Source organism: Rattus rattus, chromosome 7, assembly GCF_011064425.1.
Source record: "Rattus rattus isolate New Zealand chromosome 7, Rrattus_CSIRO_v1, whole genome shotgun sequence".
Taxonomy (NCBI): domain Eukaryota; kingdom Metazoa; phylum Chordata; class Mammalia; order Rodentia; family Muridae; genus Rattus; species Rattus rattus.
The window spans coordinates 31351984-31376877 of NC_046160.1; the positions used below are offsets into that span (position 1 = coordinate 31351984).

A 24894-nucleotide genomic window follows, 5' to 3' on the forward strand; every position below is an offset into this window, starting at 1 on the left:
TTGACCTCTTTTAAATTAATTGAGTTCTTGAGGGCAGGGGTCTTAATTGCTGACTACATTTAGAATACCCCAGCTTTTAACTCAGGGCTTTCCTTGAGTAGGTGTTCAATAATGTTTATTGACTGAATGGATACAAAAGTGGTTGAATGGATGTATACCTGAAATGTAAAGACCAAACAGTTACACTGTATCAGTAAATCCTACTACAAGTGACATTACAGGTCCAAACACCTGTGTCTCAGCAAACATCAACTAATACATTGGCATTTGGGTCCTATCCCTTGCCTCATTTGCCTAATGATACTCCATGCCTCTGTATTTGTGATGTTCATGTTGTAAAGGTAAGTAAGTTCCCTTGACACCAACTGAGGAACCAGCAGTCTAGGCAGCATACCGTGTGAGACTCTTGAGGAGGGATTAGACTTTGGAGCAGGTGATAGGAATGAGAACAGGATAAGATATCCTCCAAGTCAAATTAAAGATAGCAGTTTCTCTTATTTTTAGAGTATAGTCTTCTTCCTATGGCATACAGACTGAGCAATAGGTGGGAGTTCTTAGTGTAATATTTTATTTGTATGACTTTCCTATCAGGCTCCAGAAAAGCCAAGGAAGGTGTCATGTTCATCCTGAGCATTGGCAAGGGTTAAATCCGAGACACACACAGGGTGTCTATTTGTGTCTATCAGGACCTCTAACTCATCCACAAGGAAACTCAAACAACCAATTAAATTCCTTCTCTTAACCAGTTCTGTGTTTTCCTTTCTACCTATTCACATCATCATACTAGTAAGCCACTGAGGTCCTGTGAATCAGAGCAAGTTGCAGGGTTTATGCATGGGAGTGGAAGACTGGGGAGCAAGAGAGAGGCTCAGTGACCGGTAGGCAGAGTTGCTTACCAGTTTAGACTTCTCCATGAGAGAAAAAGAAGTTCTAGGCATTTTGAAGCCAGAGGAATCTATGCCATCTTCAACTGGTCCTAAGTTAGGCACCCACATAAAGGAATTGAGTCTTTAATGTACAGAAATGCACACACACACACACACACACACACACACACAGAGAGAGAGAGAGAGAGAGAGAGAGAGAGAGAGAGAGATGCATGTATGCAATGCATACCCATAGAATTGTTTTCACACTCTTAGCAAGTTCTTTCTGTCTCCTGCATGAATTCAACTGTGACTTGATCTAGGAGTCATTCGCCCATTTGATAATAAATACATGTCCATATATACATTTATAATATAGAATAATAGGAAATGTACGATGTTCTTTTAAAACGTCAAAAATAAATGGTGAGAACGATGCTTAGAAAAGTGGTGTGCCTGCATGATACACTACTACAATTCTGTTAATCAGAGTCCTGTCACATAGAGACTTTGTCAATCTGGCTTTGAGGACTTTTGTATTGAGATGGTAGATGTGGTGTCTGGTGGCATCCCTTTTAAAATGTCACTATTATATCTTTATCTCAGAAGGTGAACAGACAATAGCCCCAGTGCTCCTCACCCCTGAGGCTAGGACTTAACTCTTCCCAATTGGTCTGGTATTATGTAATCTCTCCCAAAGCCAGCCAAAGCTTCATCTAGCCAGTTACCCTGGCAACCCAGCTGTGTCATCTTGAAAGATGTCTCCGGGCACTGGCTTCTGAATTTGCCAGAGACTTGACTCGGGCTGAGTCGTGAAAGCCACAATATATTAACTACAACACGATGTCATCCTTGATTGTGCTCCTGGAGGACATGTCACAATGGTTAAAAAAACATGGATAAAAATAAGCCCTTGACCTGACTATGTGGTGGAATTTACTCACAATGCAGGCAAAGCTTTCTATTTTGGGAGATCATCTATGTCTCGTATGGTTTCCTTTGCCTTCTTTCTACAAGAAAAGAAGCCTTTCAGTTTTTTCACTTTTCCTTGAAAATCTCATTACCAACAAAATGTAAGCGGCCTAATTTTCATCAGCCATCCCTTTCATATTGAGGGTCTTTAGTTTTACACTTTATCCTTTCATTTTCTCCTTGGGAAAATAGTGTTTAAGAAAGTTCCTTGATGTGAAATTATCTAATGTATTCATAAAAAAATCAGCTTGTCACTTGACTGAGAGAATGGGACATTACGTTTTCCTGCCTTCTTGCCCTGCATTCTGTTTATTTAAGCACTCTATATGGAAGGGGCTACACTGAGCCTCTGGAGTTTACTGCTCTGAACTATATGCTTTGAGATGCCTTTATTCCTTTCATTTAGTCTTTGAATTGAATTCCAGTTAAGTTACAAGCAGTTTTTTACTCATTCATTAATTCATCTCCTCAGCTAATTGACTTCGTTATTGGACACTAGAGACTCAATCATAAATAAGCTGTGGGCTCTGCTCTCCCGGGTAATTGGAAAGGGAAAGAGCTATGATATTAACTGATCCATGCTACAGGAATCATCTGTCTAGCAGAGATCTGGTGACAGGTTTATGCAATTCTAGAATCTAGGCATTGGAGGCAAATTCACAAGGGAAGAAATGTAGGATCATCTCCCTCCTCTCCTCCCACCACTCTCCCCAACTTCTCTCTTCAGCCACCTTGACCTTCTCTCTCTGCACCTTCAGCATTATCCTCATTCCCGTCTACAGTTCTAAGAGTTGTGTTCCTTTCTATATTTCTAGAACGAAGTAGAAGATCGGAAAGACCTTCCACATAACCACAGTTACTCTTTGCAGGATATGGGCAGTGGTCTTTTCAATAGACCAAGAGCCTAGAATCCTAGAAGCCTTGTAACTTTCTGACTCCATAGCTTATTAGCAGCAGGTCCTTGCCCAGGCACCAGCTCTCCCTGACTCCCACCCTACTCCTCTGTGCATTTATTTGGGTGCTTTTTCCTTCAAGGAGTATCAGAGTCTGTTAAGATTGGCCTCACCTCTGTATTTTGCTGGGCAGTCAGGTTGGCATTTCTCCTCAGTCAATGACATTGTCTATCATAGTAGCACAGAGACAGAGAGGTTTCATCTCTCCTGCCCACATCTCCAGATACTAAACAGATTCATTTTCAGCTGCACCAGTGTAGCCTCTGCTCTCAGTTACCCTCCCACTTATATAGAAGCCGTCGTGGCTGGACCAGACTAGATGTAGGGTGTTGTGGTAGGTCCTTAGCCAAGATGGCCTCCTAACATTGGAAAAGGGGCAGTGGCCACTTGAGGTGAAGACTTGAGGCTGAACAAAGAGGAGGACATGTATAATAAGAATAGGCTCTTCTCTCATGATTTCACCATATCCCAGCCACCAAAAGAAGGGTTGTTAGCACTTACCAAATACTTGAATGGTAGCTGCTTGTAAGATGGGCATTGTATTAGTTCATTTGGTTGTTGCTATGAAAAAATATCTGGAAGGAGCAAACATGAGGAGATGGATTTATTCTGGAAATATAGTTCACAATGATGGTGGATGACTCTGTGGGGTCAGAAAGCCTAAGGCTGATTCTTGGTGTCTAAATAGAAAGGAAAGAGGCTCATCTTGCTCAAGGAGTCTCCAGACCCCCAAAAACAGTGCCACCAGCTGGGGACTAGGTATTTCAACACATGAGCCTGTGGGAGACACTTTATAGTCAAGCTATAACTGATGTCAAGAACCCTTGACAGCTGTGGGATCTGGAGATGAAGCAAGTGAAGGACCCGCCCAAGAACTTCCTGCTTCTCTGGGGCCCAAGCCCAAGCCTTCCTGGGTTTATACAGTGGGCTTCTGTCCAGGGCTGCGCTAGCTAACGTACCCATGTTTTAAGCTGGGACCCAGCACAGGATCAGAGTGGCTGTCTGTACTTTTGGTGAAGAGACCCGAAAGCTCAGTGATATTGTGTATAACCTCACCTCCTAGCTGTGTGGCCCTGAGTGATGGGGAACATATACAGGGAAATGAACAAAGAACAGCACTCATCTTGTTCTTCTCTCTGAAGACATGGTGGTGGACATCACTGATAGGACAGCTCATTTATCTTTGCTTTTCACCTAAAGCACAATGACCTTCCTTCACCTTGAAGAAAATTAGAATACCAGAGACTGACTGAGAGAAAATCCATTTAGCCCTTATGGGAACCTCTCTGTTTACGTTTTTAAATGTTTACTTAAAAACCAGTAAATCCACATCTTTTTCGGCAAGTCTTCATGAATTTTGTATAGAATAGAGGCTTGAGACAGGCTCATTCCTTAAGCAAGAGGTGTCACAAGGCAGGCATCTCTGGGAATTGGGCTTCAATGATGAAACAACTCTGTGGCTCTGAACAGCTGGCAGGAAATTCTAACGTGCTCTGACCAGGGTCCTACCATTTCAAGGTTGGGTTCTTAACCCTCTCTGCTCCTCCTGCTCAGTACCAGGCCTGAAAATGGGTGGTCTCTGTATCTCCTCTTTATATATTTTTACTAAGCCTTGACCATACCTCCTACCATGTCACCTCTTAGAGAACTGTGCTAAACTTTCTCTTACCTGTTGACATCTTCTCTTCTTTTGAGCTTCCAAAGCCCTGACTCTCCCACAAACTTATTTAGCATTTTGTGCCCATTTATGGTATGGGGTGTTCATGCTGACCCTCCAGTGTTGAGTTTAGAAACATACATGCAAGATACAGACAAATACTCGTTGAAAAGCTTAGTCATGCTCGTCACTATTATTTACCAAAGGGCACAACAAGAGTTCCTGAGGCTTTCTCTTTGTGGCACTAGGAGTGTGAGAAAGAGAAAAAGTAACTTGTAATCGTTGCTACTGTTTATTTTGTGGGTCCAAATGAAGACAATGATAGACCACCAGCAGCGTGGTCTTCCTCTTCATGCACATCCTGGCAAGCGGTGTGTGGCTGCCTTCATCTAGAGGCTGTATGCACAACATTTAGGACTCAGGCATTTTGTGCTATCAATGACTTCTATGATCCAAACTCACTCATCTTCCACCCTGAGACCTCTTCAGTTATCTGACAATTTAGACAACCATCAAAAACCATCTTGTTCTTTCCCTCACTAACCCCATGTCTTCATGATTGATATGGGCTTAATGATCCCAAAGTCATATGTTGAAATTCTGTACTTTATGGTGATGGTATTATGTTGTGATGGTATTATTAGGTCACGGGAATAAGATTCCTATGAATGGGTTTATAGTCTTATGCAAAATGCTGTAGAGAGAAATTAGGGAGAAGACTCAGTTTGTAAAGAATCATGCAAGTGCTTGAATTTGGATCCCTAGAAGCCACATAAAGTTGGACGTGGTAGCATATAACTATAATCCTGGCCCTTAAATGTGAGAAAGGAGATGATACAGAAGAATCCCCAGAAACTTGTGGTCAACTAACCCAGTATATGTAGTAGCGGTCAGTAGAAAATGTTGTTTCAAATATGGCAAAGGGCAAGACTGAAATGGAAGTTGTCCTTTGACCTCTACAAGCATGCTGTGGCATGCACATACCCCTCTCCACCATACCACACACAAGAGCACGTTGTTTCCTTTCACCTGGGACGGATAAAGAGAGGAAGCACCATTTATGAATCAGAAAACAGGACCTCCAAAGCCACTCCATTTTCCAGTGCTAAGGACTATGAAAAATAAACTTTTATCATTTATAAACTACTGAGAAATATTTTGTCATAGCATCTCCCATGGACTAAGCAGCTTTGCTGTTAATCTTCCTGTTAGGAATTCCATTATTGAGACAGCAAACTCTATTTTGATTTAAAGATGTAATGAAATTGACCAAACTCTTTATCTAGAAACTTCATAGACCAGACAATTGGTACTTGTCTGTATAAATGTATTTTCTATCTCTGTTTTAGCTATTTATACAGACTGTTATATATTTTCTCTAGGCTGGGAAGTTTATAGGACTGTGGATGCCTGTCCCCCAAATCTTTTCCTGCCCCAGGGCTCTTCATAAGTTATACATTTTTCTATGGACAACACTGACAATTGTTTTCTGAAAATGACTGACAAACACATCTCTGTCCTCAGAGGATTTTCCCTAAATTAGAAATAATGAGGTTCTCAGACAATTTAGGCTTATTTTACAACTGACTTTTCCCCTTCTTTCCCCAGTGGAAATAGGCCTGAGTTTGATCCATGTGCATCCAGGGCAGGATTCAAGTTATGGTAACATGAACACAGATATAAGATGACAGCCACAAATTCCACAATGACCTTCAGAGAAGAATGAGAAAAGTGGCCAAGGGCCAAGAAACATTTCAAGTGGAGAAAAAGAAGAGAGAGGGAGAGTCCTAAGTAAGATCAAGTGCTTTCTTCTATCAGCTCACTGGGCATTTCCCAAGTAGGTAGGTGACTTCATTGAGTCAAAGACCATGGTGTCTCTAAACCCACTGATCGCAATACAACTTTATAACTTCAAAGGGTCAGAAAATCTAGCGAAGCAAAGCAGCCTTCCACTGGCAGATTAATATATGAATTTGCATGTTCAACTACATCCTCCTAAAAGAAACTAGCTATTTATTCTTCTCTGGGTCTATTTCCAACAAAAGCTGTTTTTGGACAACTGGTTGCAGATAACTCAGCAGAGAGCAGGTCTATTTGGTTTCACACTCTCACTATCAGATACACCCCTTTGAGTATCAATGGGTGTAGTGATTTATCTTGGAGATCCCTGTCCCATTCACACACATCTGGGTGCCTATTTGTAAAATGGAGAAAAGTGTGGACTTGGGGACTTGCTGAGTCTCTTTTCAATCTTAAGCTAAAGACAGAGAAGTTGAGGTGTGGTGTAAAAGCATTCCTTTAGGATGTGATGGTGGCAGAATTATCAATAGCCCTCTAAATACACCAACCTTATCATGGGAGAGCCAGATCCCAGGGTGGAGAAGCCGCACAAAGTGATTTCACACCCCCGAGACAGGAGAAGGTTATCACGCGGACCTCTCTGAGGGCGAATGCTATCTCTAACTCTAGCCATACTGGTAGCTCATTATTCTCCAAATTTCACTGCAGTGAAATGCAACTGGAGCCTCGCATAGAACTGTGTTTTCCCAGACTCTCTCCTCATTGTCTTTTCTTTGAGATTTAAGACCTAGTTCTTGTTTTCCACATTAATTCAAGTTGAAGAGCAGCCTCAGTCATGTTGGCAAACATTCCAAATGTAAATGTATTCCAAGCTTCTCAGTAAGAGTTTCAACATCCTCACTGCCCAGTCGACATGACATTATGTCTTATGTAACAACAGTTTCCTTAAGGGATTAAAATGCGTCTGTGTATAGGTCTGTCCAACAATATTTTAGTAAGCTCTATTCTTAGTTACTTCTGATTAAGAAGCAGAATCCCACTCCTTGAAAACTGATTATCCCCCAATTTTTTTGAGCCATAAATTCTATTATCAAAATTGATTTGAGAGTCATTGGTTGATGTTAGGAGGCGGGGTCACTTGGAAACAGGAAAGTGTATGTTGGACAAGCATGAGGACCTCTGTTTGAGTTCTCACCACACACATAAAAGCAGGGCATGGTAGTGTGTGTTTGTAACTTCAGTCCTGACATGGGTGGAAGCAGGTGGAACCCCAGAGCTTATTTTTGGAGCTAAATTGATATGCTACAGGTTCAGTGAGAGATGCTGTCTTCAAAAAAAATAATGTGGAAATTGACACACATGTGCACACACATGAACACATTCATACACCTCTCAGACAAACCACCCATGCATACACACACATATATACTCCGTCCCCAACAAGATGGAAGTCATCTGTTGCTTCTTTTAATAAAATATCTCCTGGAGAAGCAAGGTCTTGGTGCCTTTCCAATTGTACTGATAAAGAGCTGCCTCTCAAACAACTCATTCTAGATCTTGAATGAATCAGGGACCGTTTACTCAGTCATACATGCATGCACATGTGATACAGACACACACACACACACACACACATGCACGCATGCAAACAGACAAGTTGAACAAAGTGAAGATAAGAAATTATATTCTCTCTCTGTGCATGCATACGTTTGTGTGCATGGTGTCTATGTGTGGTATATACACTCATGTGCAGTGTACAAGGAGACTAGAAGAGGATAATGGCTGTATCCTGCTTTATTAATTCTCAGCCGTATTCTCTTGAGACAGGGTCTCTTACTGAACCTGGAAGTAGGCTAGTGGACTGCAAGTCTTAGGGAGGATCCTCATGTCTCTGTCCCCTCTACCTTAGTTCTGGGGTTACAGGCACACATAACAACCACAATTGGCTTTTAAATGCAGGTTTTGGAGATTTGAACTGAGGTCTTCAAACTTTCTAGCAGAATCTCTCACTTGCTGAGCTGCTTCCTCAGCCCAGAAATGTCTACTCTTATTTGCATGCCATTGAAGTTAATTTGAAAGTCTAGTTCAGAAGAGAGTTTTCTTTTTTCCCCTTTCTTTCTTTCTTTCTTTCTTTCTTTCTTTCTTTCTTTCTTTCTTTCTTTCTTTCTTTCTTTCTTTCTGTGTCTTAGTCACCATCTTAGGCTTTTACTGCTGTGAAGAGACACCATGACCAAGGAAAATCTTATAAGGACGACATTTAATTGGGGCTGGCCTTCAGGTTCAGAGGTTCAGTCCAGTATCATCAACGCAGGAGCATGGCAGCATCCAGGCAGGCATGATGTAGGCAGAGCTGAGAGTTCTACATCTTCATTTGATGGCTGCTAGCAGAATATTGGTTTCTAGGCAACTAGGTTAAGGGTCTTAAATCCCACAAGCACAGTGACACACCTATTCCACCTTCTAATAGTGCCACTCCCTGGGCTGAGCATATACAAAACATCACAGTCCCAATAACTAGTGCCAAGGGACATAGAATGTTCTGCCAATGGTTAAAAGTATCTTCTGTGCTTCTTGAAATTTCTTGGGCTACTCCAATGAAAGCTGTGCAGGGGGAGATACATACACTGTTCTTTACTGGTGATAGCATCCCCAAAGTTTACCAAAGAATAGCTCTTGCTTAATATCTAGACATGCTCTCAATTTGTTAGCTATGCATTTTCTCCACTGCAGCTACTTGAGGTTAGCAACCCTGTGGAGTGAACTCATGCACCCGCGGATTGCACAGTCAGCCCAAGTGACCAGTGCTAACATTTAAGAGCCACTGATATAAGCCACCATATAGGTTTATGCAAATGCTGTGGCTTATAACCTGATGAAGGCACTTATCCAAAGTTAGGAAGCAACCAGACAAGACCAAGTCCCTAAAACAAAGGTTTACACATGCAATCCTATATTTATTATGTATTATATAAACTTTTGGGAAGAGTGCCTTGCATTCCAGAAGGTAGACTTTAAAAGCATATGAGCAAATATTGAAAGTAGAATCCTAAATCTGTATGGAGAACCATAGGATACTTTCTAAATATATTATTAACTTGAATGAATTTGTTATTTTATTAAAATATATTTATTATCAAATTCTCAGGTTCTTCTATCTTGATAACTTTATCTCCTAGTTATGTGTGTATGAATACATTCATGTAGTGTGTGCATGGGTCATGTGTGTGTGTCTATTCCTAAATGGAGACATGCTTGAAGACCAAAGGAGGATGTTGGGTGAACTACTTTATTGATTTCCACTTTCCCTTGACAAAGGGTCTCTCACTGAATCTGGATCGAGGCTGTCAACCAGCAAGCTCTACAATGCTAGGGTTCCAGGCATGTAGTCATATGCTTCTTACTTTTCATGTGGTTTTGGAGTCTTATACTTGTGTAGCAAGTGCTTCTACCCACTGAATCATCAGGCCAGGCCACGTAACATTTACCTTTGTTTTAATATCTGACACTGGGTAATTCTGTCAACAGAATTTTTAGGACTAGACTTGTTTTCCAATGCTTTTAGCCCAGAGGGTTAATCAATATTTTGACACATGAATGATGTTATCTACAAATGTACTGAGCCAAATGTATTCATAGCTAACACATGGCTACAGGTTAGATATGCCTGGCCTAGAGAAGTTTTACTGGACACCACCGATACATTTTGCTGCAGATTAAAATGATTTTGCAACGTGAAAATAAGCCTACTTTCCAGCTCTTCCAGGCATGGAGTTTCCTGAAGACAAGGCATGTCTCCACAGGACTGACTCCACTGAAAGGAAACAGTCTATGAGCAAGCGAACGAGTCAGGCAGAGACACTGCTCATCGATGGAGGAGCTGGAAGGACATTTTCTAACACCAAATTACAGAAACTCTTTAGGAAATGACCACTTGGAGGGACATGGAATGATTTGGCAGGCACTCTCCTGTTATATGTGAATAAATTTTATTTAAAATCCAAACTGTTGCATCAGTGATGATCAAATTGGACTCCAGGGCACTGCCATCCTCTGCCTTGCCAACGTCTAACACTCTTTTGAGAAGAGAACTTGGGACAGTGAAATAGGCTGAGGCTCAGGAGACTTGGACTGGAACCTGGCCAAACGTTTAGTTCTTTCATTGTCTCCGGGAAATGACAAGCTGTAGGAAATGAACAAGTGAGTCTCCTTTCTGGAGCAGGGTGCAAGGGTGGGATAAGAGTGATTGGTGGGGGAGTGACTTAAAAAAACACCCAGTGGCCTCTGAGATAGTTTAGTGAGTAAAGAGGCTTGCCACATAAACCTGATGACTTGAGTTTGGTCCCCTGAACCCCCATAAAGGTGGAAAGAAATGACTCCATGTATGTCTCTGTCTCTCTCCATCTCTCTCTCCCTCTCCCTCTTTTTCTCTAACACACACACACACACACACACACACACACACACACACACACACACACACACACTACACCCTGATTCCAATCCCCACTCACTTTAGCACCTGGCTGTGGGAAAGGCTTTGTTCCTGGGAGGGCAATCCACAGTGTTGTAGGAGTCCACAGTGGAAGGGGAGATGGCACAGCCTATGGCTGTGTCCTGAGATCCCACTCCTTCATTCTGGAATGCACAGTGGATATCATCATTTGATTAAAGCTTAGTTCTCTATTGAATCTTCCTAAAGCCTGAGTCTACTGCTGTATATCTCCCTGTACTGCCATCAAAGTTGGCACGCAAGTTAAAACCCACTTCAGTCTTGGTTCTCTGAGAATAAAGAGTAGATCACTCATGATGCAAATGGTAAGCTGTAAATAATTTTCACCTCCTTTATCTTTGGGACTCCAAGTGAGGTGACAAGGCTTATTATTTTCACCTATAAATAAGGAAACAGATCCAGAGAGGCAGAGAATTGGCACCTGTAGCCCAGCTGAAATTGAACTGCATATCTGTTAGTCTCTAGATGCCAAAACTATTTTAACTAATCCTATACTTCTTGTGTAACTCACTTTGAGATAACCCAAACGTCTCCTGAAGTCAAACATCAAATGTGTATCAACATCTACTTAGGGCTCTTTGCAGGACTGTGCTGGTATGACCTTCATGGTTTTGGAATTGATCTGACTGGAGAGATGGGTGAACGAAAAAAATGGCAGACACATATTCATGTATGGAAGAGCTGGGATCAGGTGGGCTGTTTGCTCTGATGGAAACACGGAGACCCAGAGCATGCATGCATCATATATATATGATGAAGGATGAGGCAAATTAGCTAATCTTAGTAGTTGCTGTAGAGAGCAGGCTCAGGCTGCGGTCATCCAGAAAAAGGAAGTCGTGGTTGATATTTTCTCCATATACTGTCAATATCTATATTTGGACCAGGGTAGGGCCTTGTCATTCATATGGGTGTGAGGTAGGAGGAAACAGTACATATTCACTCAGGAGTTTGTCCACTCCCAACACTGTACTAGGTATGTTCCTTGGTTTTGATATCACGGTGTCAAAGCAGGCTAGGAATAGCCTTAATCTAACCAAGAGGAGGATCCAAGGATCCCGGGAGAGGGTGCTTCCTCCCTCCTTCAGATGGTTGCTTGCTCATCTCCACAGTTTGATTAGTTTTGAAAATTGCAGAAGTTTCCCTGAAAATGGATTAAAATGGCAAACTATCTTAATTCTGTGATCTTGGTTTGGCAATCAAAATGATTGTTGGAAAGTGGAAATTCTTATAGGCAGAAAATCAGGTACTTGGTTCTTATCGACAAAATACACTTCTTTTCAGCCTAGCTGCATCAGTACTGGGGGCGGGGAGGATATCGTATCACGTGCTACAACTCCTGTGACCAGAGACACAGAAAGTCCTGGGTGTGCAGGGAGCCAGTTGCTCCTCACAGGGTGCCCTTTCATTAGTTGCAGAAGGCTAAGAGTTTACATCTGTCAACAACAAAGGAACCTGGACTATACTAATTTTTTAGGACCACCATAATCAAGTACCAAATACTGGATGGATTAAACAAGAGAAATATGCTGTGCTATATGGTTCTGGAGGCTACAAATCCTTTTCAAGGCATGGACAGGGCTGGTTTCTTCTGAGGTATCTTTCTGTGACTTTATGGTCTTTTCATGGTCTCTTCCTAAGTCTTGTGTCCAGGTGCAGGTGTCTTAGTTTTTCTGCTGTGAACAGACATCATGACCAAGGCAACTTTTATAAGGATAGCATTTAATTGGGGTTGAATTACAGGTTCAGAGGTTCAGTCCATTATCATCAAGGTGGGATCATGGCAGCATCTAGGCAGGCATGGTGCAGGAGGAGTAAGAGTTCTACATCTTCCTCTGATGGCCACTAAGACAAAGACTGACTCCTAGGTGGCTAGGAGGAAGGTCTCAAAGTCCATACACACACTGACATACTTCTTCCAACTAGGCCTAATAGTGCCACTCCCTGGGGCAAGCATACTCAAACCACCACACAAAAATCCCAGTCACAGTGAGTGGGTGGGATCTGTTCACTCTGTTTACCTTGCTTTAAGTTAATCAGCTCTTTAAGGACCCTATACTTGAATACAGCCACATTCATAGGTACTAAGGAATAAGACATCAATGGACAAGTAGAGAGGGGACAGAGTGCAACTGATAAGAGGTCCTTAAAAAAAAACCCATCATTTAATGAATAGTTTGTCTTTTAAGGTTAAAGTATTCCACCTCTCACTGTATTAGTAACTTTCTTGTGTTAATAGTCCACTTTGAAATTAGCATCTCTCCTATCCATTCCTGTCCCATCACCAAGCATCAGTGCCAATCGTTTTGGAACAGTGGTTATCTGTACCTTCTGTATTAGCTCAGGCAAGCCTGCTGGGTAATGATAACTATCCTGAAATTGTCTGGAGATGGTTTCACCACAGGGCTTCCTAAAAAGGAGCTATGTAGTCAGCAACAATACTTCCCAAAGCTTCTCTGTGGCAGGCTCCCTGCTCACCACTGGGTTTATGATGATTGCAAATGTCGTGTCTATGGTCTACATTTCTTTTTTTTTTTTTTTTTTTTTTTTCGGAGCTGGGGACCGAACAGGGGCCTTATTTGCTAGGCAAGCGCTCTACCACTGAGCCAAATCCCCAACCCATGGTCTACATTTCTAAAGAATAAAACCTGTGTCATACTTGTAGGCACCATGTCTAGCTCTATGTCACAATGCCCACTCCTGTAGACGAATGGGAGTGGGCTGTTGATACAGGGCAACATATAGGCACATACACGAGGATGTAAATTACTGCATCAGGATAGTGAGATGCCCTCACATACTCTCTTTATACACAACCCCACAGAGATGGCCAGAGACAAGGCCAGGTAACTTCTCTCAACTGCTTAAAGGACTTGCTTTCCTCTCAGGTATGAGCTCTTTTTCTCAGAGATTTGTCCTGTAGTGTATTCTGTCCACAGGACTTTAGGACTCTCTTTGTGAGGCCCTACTGAGAGTTGCACAGTAGGTGATATTTGTTTATTTTTGTATATTTATATATACTGTTTATGGTGTGGACATGTTCATGTGTATGTGCCTACGTGTGTGTGTGTGTGTGTGTGTGTGTATAAGCTAGAGGTCAAGATCAAGTGTCTTCTTCAATTTCAATTCCTCTTATTAGTCTCTGAGGCATTGTTTTTCACAGAACCTGAAGCCTGCAGATTTGGCTATGCTGTCTGTCCAGTGAATTCCAGGGAGTCCTTCTCGCACTTCCTACAGCACTGAGCATCCCCAAGCTTTAACAACTATCCTGCTTTTGTCTTTCATGTGCTTCAGAATTTGCCTTATTTTTCTAAACCTTTCCTTTCACGTTGTTAAACATCCACATAATGAAGATGTTCTTTTACATTTGAAACTCAAAAGGGCTTTCCTTGTGAGGGTGAGGGTGAGGGTCATGGCTCCTGGCCTAGCAGATGAGTGTTTCCCATGATTTGGCTTCTACCTTAATCTTTATCATATTGTTTTTAGAGCAACTGAGGTGACATCTGGAATGGCAAAGAGCTGAGGCCCATCTCTGTATATCCAATGGAGGATATACAGAGATGGGAGGCTGCAGTGGGCTTTGTCCCATCAGACACTGAAGTGGGTTTGCCCCTCCAGAGGCTGCAGTTAGCTTTGCTCCACCAGATGCTGTAGTAACCTTTGCCCTATCAGTGTGTTCCAGGATAGCTCTCCTCCTGACCATACAGAGAAGAACTATTTGAAGGACTCATTCTCCAGGATTCTGAGTCGTCTTGGTGAACACTGGTACTCTTCTGAAATCCTTAAAAGAAGTCATTTCTCATCAAGTGCCCCCTGGGCCTCTTACATAACCCTCAGCCTTCCCCTCTTCACCCATCGGAGCTGCCTTCTGTGCCTGTGCATGGCATGGTTCTCCTGTAATTCTCCTTTGATCTCTGTCCTTGGATGACTCTGAGAGGACTTTGTCTGCTTTCTGCCTATTTGACACAAGAACAGAGTCCATATTCAAGTTTCACTGTTAAGGAGCTGAAATTAGAGGCTACTTAGAATATCCAGAGCTTAGAAAGTCTTGTATCACTTTTCTGAAGCAAAGCCACTGGGTATGGTTGGGGTGAGAGTTGGGGGTTGAAGTGGGAATGGGGGTGGCAAGTGATCCTGGTCCACCTGCTTCTGTGTGTCATAAAACACAGTAATATGTGCAATGCTTACACAGTAATATGTGCAATGCTTACACAGTAATATGTGCAATGCTTACACAGTAATATGTGCAATGCTTACACATCTGAGCTTGAGGCTGAGGCTTTTGCAGCTTATGAATGGCACAGTGCATTTCCTACTTCTTCAAAGACAAAAGCCCCTTGGTTTTAGACAAGTAGCAGCACTCTGATCTCTTAATCATGACCTTTGGTGACATGAAGGTGACTGACACAGCTCATTTGTCTCTGCTTTCCTTCATGCTGACAGTAAAAAGTTTCCAAGCACAGGTTAATTCCAGATGAGGAAATGGCAAAATATGAGTCTGAAAGTGGAGGGGAGTCACCAGATGACCTGGGAGGTACTGCTGCTTAGAATTAACTTAGATCAATTAAATAGTGGATATGTCTCCTGGAATTTCTACACAAAATGCTAATGACTCATTACTTAGATTTTTTTTTAGGAATGCCATAGTGATCTTAAATATGTGTATATACTATATATAATATATATTATAAATTGTATGCACATACACAAATACTTATGTACACAAACACACATATTTGTGTGTGTGCATGCGTGTGTGTGTGTGTGTGTGTGTGTGTGTGTGTTCTCATTTCCTGCTTTTTATTGTCAACTTGATACCACCAAGATTCACCTGGGAAGAGGGAATCCCCAATGGAGGCTTTGCCCAGATCAGATTGGCCCGTGGCCACATCCGTGAGGAATTGTTTTGATTGTTGATTGATGTAGAAGGGCCGAGCTCACTGTGGGTGTTACTGCCCCTGGCCAGTAGTGCTAGGTTATGTAAGAAAGTCAGTTGAGCATGGGCCAGAAGGAGCAAGCATGTAGCAGTGTTCCTCCATGGTTTTGGCTTCAGTTCCTGCCCTGACGTTCCTCAATAAAACGGTGACTTGGAAGTATAAGCCAAATAAATCCTTCAGCCAGAGTGTTTATCACTGCAAAAGAGAAAGAAACCCCTGCTCTGTCTGTGTATATGTGTGTGTATGTATGTATGTGTGTGTATGTTCGCCAGAGGAGGTAAGAGGATGGATGGCTTGTATGACTTGGTTCCCTTCCCAATATCTCATTATGTAGTTTCTGGGGATCAAACTCAGGTAGCTGAGCTCGGTGATGAGTGTCTTCACTAGCTAAGCTGTCTCATAGGCTCCTCACAGGGATCTTATAACATGTACATGTATATTGCACAGCCTACATTCCTTTCTTGATGTTATGATATTTTATACGTTCTTTGGGTTCTTACATGCACACAAATTGATCAGTCATTACTTGGAAGGCCTGGCAGTCATTAGTAGTCCATGAAATATCTGCTTGTTAATATAGTTTGGTAGCTGGTCAGCTTTTAATTCCATAAACAACCACATACTCATCATTCTAAAACATAGCTGAAACTTGAACATGATTTGTACCTTACCACCCAGCCATAGCCCCATCTCCTCCCTCACTTTTTCCTCTTCGTTCCGTACTGCTTCACGTTCTGTTTGTTATCACCTCTGCACTAATGTGTAGTCCTACGAAGCCCATTTTAATTTCTGTCTAATGTAGAAACCCTGAACTTACTTCTTTGCTGGAGTTCAGCTAGCTCGATGGTTGTACTGGTGAGTTCCCATTTTGTCGTTGTGTACAGAGCAGCTTTGAGCATGTCCCGTTTTGAGCATGTATAAGAACGGAAGTGCTGGATTGGAGACTTTGGTAAATGCTCAGCCTTAATCCTCAAAGCTCTACGCAAACCTCCCACGCATGGACACACACCTGGAGAGTTCACGTAGCTCGCACTGACATTTGTTATAATAAAATAATAAAAAGCGACATTTCCTACTTGGTATTTCAGTCAGAAAAGGTTAAAACAAAAAAAAATGCATCTCTTTCGCCAGTGTAACATTATGTAAGTGTCCACAAGATGGAATGCCCTAGATTATGCCAGAACCACAGTAATTCACAAACGCAGGCAAACAAGAACGATGCCACTGCAGCAGAAATTATCCTTTGATGACAGCCAACATGCAGGAAAAGATTAGCTTCTTAGCAGTATAAAATATGGAATCCATGTGGTAGATGTCAATGATTCAATATATGTAACACCCTCTGCTTTTAAATGAGCTGTATCGGGACTCTGACCTTACCTGTGGTCAGGAGAACCTTTCTTGGTCACTCACAAAAACATTCTCTTTAGTAGAGAGAAAAAATACATGTCCTTCACATATTTATACAAGTGTGATCAGCAGACTCTATTTCTGAGATTTTTATATCTCTTTCAGCTGGTACTCTTACCATCTAAAGTTATATTTAGTATTTTAGCAATTATTTTGTTCTTGTTCAGAAATTGCTTCACTTATCTCTAGAAACACACATGTGCTAACACACGCATGCATTGCATACCCCTTTGCATCAAGACAGCCTTTTGAAGGTTAGAACGGAAGGCCACCAGAGCTGTCACTAACCAGCTAGTGCTCCTTTGGAATAAGAAACAGTTGGAATCCCATACCTTCACATAGAGCTGCTGGAACTCTTCGAGATTCAGCCTCCCGCTCGGACAGTCCTTGAGGAAACCCTTGTACCACTGCTTGAGCTCATGCTCATTGAACTCGGTGCTCTTCACCAGGTCCTCCATGACTTCTGGGGCCAGTTTGCTATTCTGTTTCCCCATTTTGCCTGTAGAAAACCACATTGAAGAAGTTAGCACAGCGACTGGGAGGGTCTTTTGGTCAGAATTCACTTCTGCCTGTCTGATCACAGTTTCTCCAAGTCTGCATCCATCCTTCTCCTTGGTTCTAGAATAGCCAGGAACAGGAAAACCCCTTTGGACAAGCCTAAATTTTTGCAGCTCATCATCTCTGTCATCATGTCACCTGTCACACGGCACTGACTCTCATATGGAAACCAGACAGCTGTTGTTCCCGATGTTCATGCTAGTTATATGGGAATTTGTTGGTTACTCTTGTGAATTATAGTTCATTAACACTTGGTACCTACTCATCTAATTCTACATTGGTTTTGCAGGGGTATTGGGAGATATATGAACAAAATCCAAGGGAGGAGCTTGTAACCAAATGTTTAAGAAGGAATTTGGAAATCCTGATCATCTGTCATATTTATCTCGGTTGGATGAATTTCAGAGACCTGTTTTTTTTGGGGGGGGAAGGGGAATAAAAATGGCCCATTTTGATTAGTCACATTGATTCTACCTCTTCTCACCTCTGGACATTTCCTGCAAGACTGTCTTCAGCATTGGCTAGTTCTAAAGATTGGTTGTTGAATTTCTATTGACTAAACTTGATCCTGTCATTTTTAATCATTCAAAGCTAAAATAACAGTGTATAAAGTCATGTCTCCTACATGAGTCCTATGTTTGTGTGTTCAAGAGTGGAGCACAGGCTAGGAGGACAGGTCAGGTTCAGAATCTGCAGATTGCTACTTTGACTTGTAATTAACTAAGCCTGCCAGTTACAGAAATATTAATTACTGTCCTCTCTCAATTTCTTCATAAAAATAAATCATCAGATATAAATAAAAACCCAGCTTTACTGTGATGGTCAATCAAGCAATAAGTAGCTAGGCAAAGATTATGAAGAATAACTTGAAATTAATAGTTGTATTTTTGCTAGATCACGAATCTTTGCAAACCATTTTAAATGTTTTATAATAATAAAATAATTAAAATGTGGCCAATAAGTCACAGTGTGACTGAAAAATCCATGAAAATATGAGGACACATCAGAGGGAGAAAAGTAAGAGGAGATCTTTAAGATCTAGTGAGTAGAGTGATTTCAGTTTTAAAGAATATACTCAAATGGACCACTGATTCTATGCACTCCAAGCAGGTCTCTACTTGCAACAACCCCGAGGAGAAATGTAATTTACTGTTGTAATTATTTTGATCTTGTCCTAAGTCAGATCGCACAGTCTTCATCAGGAACCTGCCCTGACATTGAGCAGGTCTTTCACCTCGTCACTTTCCCAGTAGCATGGGACAGTACACAGAATTCTGTAGGAAGGGCAGTCATTTTCCATGCACCTATGTTTGATAAAAGGGCTCTGGGATCAGCAACTCTGCCCTCCGTCATAGAGCTTCTTTATTTACTTTTGCTTGGAATTTCACTTTTAAGTCTCCTATTAGCGCGCGTCTCTTAATTATAAGTTACTATGGCACTCCACAGCTGGATGTGGAAATCAAGTGGGTACTCAGGTGTGAGATTTAATTAATCTGGGTAAGAAAACTGTAATTCACTGTTAGCCTCATATTCAAAAGACGGAGCACCAGAGCTCTCAGTCCATTATTTTGTTCTTTTTGGTAGAGAGGCACCAACCGTCATTACCGATTAGAATCCCACCTCACAATAATAATTACTGAGGATATAATGTTGGCTTGGAGAAGGCCTTACACAGAGCACTTCTCACACTTCAACAAGGATGAGGATAGCTCCCTGAGACTCGGAGCGCTGGGGTAACTTCTAGAGTCATACACCTAAGGAAACTGGATTTACAAGATTAGACTGCGTCAGCAGAGATACACAAGGGATGGGAATGCATCCAGGAACAGAAGAGGAGCAAAAGTAGGAGGGTCAGAGAGATAGAGAGGTCTACATCACTTTCAAAAATGGACAAAGGAGAGATGGGTCATGTTGCTGGGTTGGCTGACTTGTTAGAGAAAGATTTATCAAAATCACACACTGTAGATAACTATACATTAATAGTTAGAAATAGGTTAAAAGTTATGGAAAAACCACACCCCAAATATTCAACAGTGTATCTGTTTAAGAGAAAGTGGATTCTCCATGGATCATTTGATGCCTTAAGCTGTTCCTACTGGCTGGGAAGGGCTGAATGTCTTTCTCACACACAGGGGCATTGTTAGGGCTCTGAGTCATGATTCTGGAGAATCCAGTGCATACCTTCATGCCTTTTGGTTACAGTCAAGGTTAAAGCTATTGCTCAGGTGTGCCCGGATCATGCACAAAGTCTTGTTATGGCCTGCTCCCGTGATTGCGCCATTATCCGCCCCCCACCCACAACAGCCCAGGCCTCACCAGGCTCTATCACTTCCTAAATCCCTCATTCTATTCTCATCTCCTGCAGTGCACAGCTGCATGAATAAAGCCACTAACCTTGCCTGGATCTGCCACCTCAAACTTCAGCACTGCCCCCCTTGTCTCCAGCTCACAGTCCACCTCCCTGACAAGGCACACCCTCTGCTGCTTGCTTAGTAGCGTCGCTTCCTTCCGGTCTGTCTCTTTGCTCTATATGGTTATAATAATGGGCGATTACAGATTTCAGAGCTAGCACAGAGCAGCACACAGTTGCACAGACTTGCAGGTTCTCTAGGTTGATGCCCCATTTGTCTTCTTGTCCAAGTCCTTCATTTCTTTAAATGACCTCAGCTCACATTTTACCACTTCTGCAAGACGTTGATAGGGGAGGCACTGTCCACCCTAGGGCACTACCTTCTTGGTAAAGCTTCCATGATCTTTTTTTACCTACTGGATTTTTTTCTTTTAAAGGGTTTTCCTCCTCCCTCCTCCCTCCCCTCCCTCCCCCCTCCCTTTTCTTCCTTCTTTCCTTTTTATCCTTCCTGTCTTCCTTTTTTTCTTCCTCCCTCCATTCCTTTTATCTTTTTGAAAGAGATAGACACAGAGACAGAGAGAGACACAGACACAGACACACAGACACACACACACACAGAGAGAGAGAGAGAGAGAGAGAGAGAGAGAGAGAGAGAGAGAGAGAGAGAGACATGGCAGGTGTGCGTGTGTGGGGTGTCTGTCTTTGCCTCCTTGGTAATTTCTATTAGATTCTCCACAAACACATTTTGAGGAGATGAGCAGTAAGAAAGACTCACATATTTGATATGCATTTTCTTGGGAAAATCAGTCTCATTATTTCTATATGGAGAGAGCCGTTGGAGTCATAAGTCTGAGATACACTCCACAGATGGTAGAAATGTTTTGCTTAACTGTGTGGAAAATAGCCTATCCTTCTAAAGATACTAAAGACAGGTAGGTTACCTGTCTTTCCTCTTCCTTTAATTTTGAATACCATAAAGGTGCAGTCTATATCTTTCACCTCAGTATCCTTGGTGACTGACATTAAGACGGCATTTAGCAACATTTTTTAAATTAATGGACACATACACTTCCAACTCATAAGTCTTTCATTCTGGTCTACAGTGATACCAGCCAAGTAATCGTTCTCATTATGGAATGAGAATGGCAGAAAGGGTAAAAATTACAGCGACTTATAATATTCCCAAGCTGAGTTCCCATGACGTGCAGGGAGGAGAGGCATGCTACCTCTGTCTCCAGCTTACTCTGTGACCTTGGGAGAATCCATCTTCCCTCACACCCAGTTTCTCCACTGAAAAAGGGAACAAGTTGGATCAAGTGATCTTTGATGCTCTCCTAGCTCCACTATTGTCTGGTTGGCTGCACACATTTTCTAACTATGAATCACAGAGTTCAGAATGGCTTTTGTCAGCACTTGTCCACTTTGTATTTCTACCTGAGAATCCATCAGCACTTGAGCATTTTTATTACCCAAGAAGGGAGGGGACAGCAACTGTGTTTTATTTTTAAACTGGCATTCCAGGCAATAAAGGAAAAGGCAGCCACACCCAAGACCAAATGAACTTCTTGGTGCCTGAGATGCAGAAGATAGGTTTTCAAGAATAAATACTCAAGGAGCAGATTGAGGTCCACGGTGGGTACAAAAACTCATTGAGAATGGAACCCTTGAACAGAAAGCCCAGCTCACTTACTTCCAAATGGTACTTTGAATAGATGGGGGCTTGTATATTCTCTTGCTGCCAAAAGGCTTTTGGGTAGCAAAGTTCACCCATCTATCAATGCTGTCAGAAGGAGATTATCAAAACTCCCATTTTGTTACTAGCGCTTCAAAGATCAGAGAGACAAGGTGATTTGCCCTAGCTTAATTACCACGGGAAGGGTTAGTAAGGCATGATCATAGACCTCTCATATCCCTTGGCTTAATGATACAGGCCATCATCTTCTCCTGCCTGGAGTCTTCAACTATTGCAATTGGTGGTCCTGCCACAAGGTTTGTTTATTTCCTGTCTACATACTATCCTGTCCAGTAGCAGATTCTAGAGCATAATGAATAGAGTAGGTCACTGGGAACAGGCAGGGAGATCCTGTAGGAGAGGAAAGCCTTCTCCCACACCTATAGACCCTTCAGGATAATTGTGTGTGTGTGTGTGTGTGTGTGTGTGTGTGTGTTATATTCAGTTTCCCAGTACATCCCAGGACCTGCTGAGTTGCAATAGGCACACAGAGTCACACAGTAAGCTCCTCCCAGGTAGTCTGGCAATCAGCCTGGTTGGATCTTAATAAGATTCATCTATAAAGGCTGGGTGGCTGAGATGGAGCAGCCAAGCCACATGTGCAGACACACAGCAGCCTAAGTACAGTGGGAAACAAGCTTGGACACAAGCCCAGCGGAGCAGAAGGAAGGGCTTTGGGACCCAGGCCTCAAACCTCTGGAACGCACGCAATGTGCAGTAGGGTGGAAGACAGCTTGGATGGGAGCCAGGCTGGTTCTAGTGTCGAATTACCAGCTCAGCCTCAGACAAATTAGCTCTTAGCTCCAGCGCTTGGCTTCTTGTCTGTGCACAGAGATAACTGGAAGAGGCTGGTCTTGCTCACGTGTCAGTTGCTTGCTGTGACAGCCCTTTGTTCCCTGTCACCTGCCTATACCTCAATGCTACTGCAAGGTTCTGTTCATTCAGGCCTTCTCCATGCACCAAGCATAGCTTTCAGTCCTCATCTCTTCTTATACTTAATGTAGGGATCCCGGCTATAATGAGGGAGGGATTATAAACAATGCAGACAGAAAACCCTCAGAGCGACTAAGTTTGGCAGGGACTCCTAAGCAAATTCTGCAAGAAAGGGTCTGCTCTGGGTACGGCCGGATATAAATGGGAAAGAGATCAGTCTGATCCTTGAAGGGCTCACAAATACCTAAAATTCAAAGCATGGTGAAAAGATGGTCATAGCAGAAAACCAGAGTGACAGAGGACAAAGAGAATCCCACCAGTCAGTCAACCTTATCTATGACTAACTCCCAGGTGAAAACTCCATTATACCCGTCCAAACACAAGAATCTTCCCTGCTACCTTTGTAGGACTCTTTCTCCTACTCTCTGGCAACTTGCAAGCCAGACATTTATCATCATTCGTTCAACTCTGCCTTACCCCTGCATGCCATTGAGGGATGAGAGCAGCTAGAGCAGGACACAGGGAACCCATGTTCTGTCTGAATCCTCCCTCTCCCTCCTGGTATCCCTGATATGGGGGGGTCTTGATTTTTATACTGGGGACTGGCATACACTATACACTTAGAGAAGACGGAAGCCTGAGAGAGCTGCCTCTACATGCTTCTGGTCCAAGCCCTCTGGTTTTAGACTAGAGGATTTGACACTAGGGAAAGTGAGAGATTCTCTTAGATCACAGAGGCAGCTGGCGGCTGAACTGTGGTGAGAAGCCTGGGACACTGAGTCAGCTGGTGACCCCCTCACCCCCTCTGACCCTTGCAGTATGTTGTCCCTAAGCCAAAGGCTCAAAGGCTAGCACAGCCAAGCATGTTTATCTTTGTGCAAAGAGGTTCAAATGATCCATGTTACCATTCCCCTAGGGTCCTGTAAACAAATAATCATTTGAAAAGCGAGCTGCTACTTTTTAAAGGACGTTGAAAGGGTTGAGAACGAAGAGTCATAGTTGCCCAGAACATTGTTGAGTGGTTTCCTTTTGAATAAAGGCAATTACTTGAGATCTTGATAATTTCTCCTCCATTTTTTCCCCCTTCCTCCAAGAGCCAAGTCCTTATAAGCAGGATGTCTCAGGGGATAGCAAGGGTGTTGATGGCAGGCTGGCATTTCAGTGCTGTCTGGGAACCAAAGCAGCTTCAGGGAAGAGAAGTCCTTTCTCACAGTGTTCTCTGATGCCATCGCCTCAAACCCGAAACCTCGTGGGATTGCAGCTGAGGTTCTGGCCCACAAGCTTGAAATAGGCGGTGGGACTCAGGCTCCATCCTCTGGGACTCGAGATAAAAAGCAAAAGTACATATTTGATCTATAATAAATGAGGAAAAAAATACTTTGATGGCAGCAACAGTGGTGCTGTTAGGGCAAGCGACAAGAGATCTGTTCAGGAAAGTGTAATGAATACACGAAGGTGAAAGTGAAAGTGGGCCCCAGGGATCGATCAGTCGTCCCACAGCTTGGTTTTCCAGCTGGAGACCTGGGGAGGTCTCTTACGCCAGAGAACATAGGGAGTTAGTAACAGAGCCCAGCGATGCCCTCAGCAAGAGGCCTGAACACTGCTGCTGTGCCCATGCCTTTGATCCTGGGGCATTAAGGTGAGCTGCAGGCCCCCACAGAATTGGAAAGAATCTATACGAGTGCCCAGGGTATGAAGAGAAACCTCCCTGACTAGGCCTGTCTTACCCACTCTTTACCAATTTGCTGTCTGAGCTGTCCTGATGTAGGTAGGATACAGACTAAAATCCTGGGGCTTTAGAGGGATGGATGGTCTACTCCTGACTCCAGGCTGGGAGCTGACAGGACTTACTAGATGTCCCAAGAGAGCTCATGAGGTCTCTTCAAAGGGCCGTAAGAACAGACAGCTACTACAGTTCCATCTTCTTCCAATGTTTTAAAGACACTAAACATTTCTTAATGATCTGAGAAGTATAACTCAGACCTAAGCCATATTGATGACTCAGTACTTGTCCACAACTTTGGGAAAGTTTCTTCTCTGTTGTTCATTTCTCTTCCTTTCTATCAGGGTTCAATGTCTCCCTTATATTCAACTGGATTGAATATGAGGGGACAGCAGTATGTGCTGGACACAGGCTCTGGTTAGACTCAAGCTTCTGATAAGTACAAGGAGGTGTCTTTTCATGAGGTACTTTAGTCAATGGGGTCTAGGAACCTCCT

General features: G+C 42.7%; 1 protein-coding gene across 1 annotated transcript in view; it reads right to left on the bottom strand.

Moving 5' to 3' along the window:
• The window catches only part of Vsnl1 (visinin like 1), a 111266-nt gene that overhangs the window by 42068 nt on the left and 44304 nt on the right, over window positions 1-24894 (bottom strand). The window contains exon 2 of the mRNA XM_032907481.1: window positions 17435-17601. Coding sequence (XP_032763372.1) covers window positions 17435-17596 — 162 coding nt within the window. The 5' untranslated portion in view covers window positions 17597-17601. The remainder of the gene's footprint in view (window positions 1-17434; window positions 17602-24894) is intronic.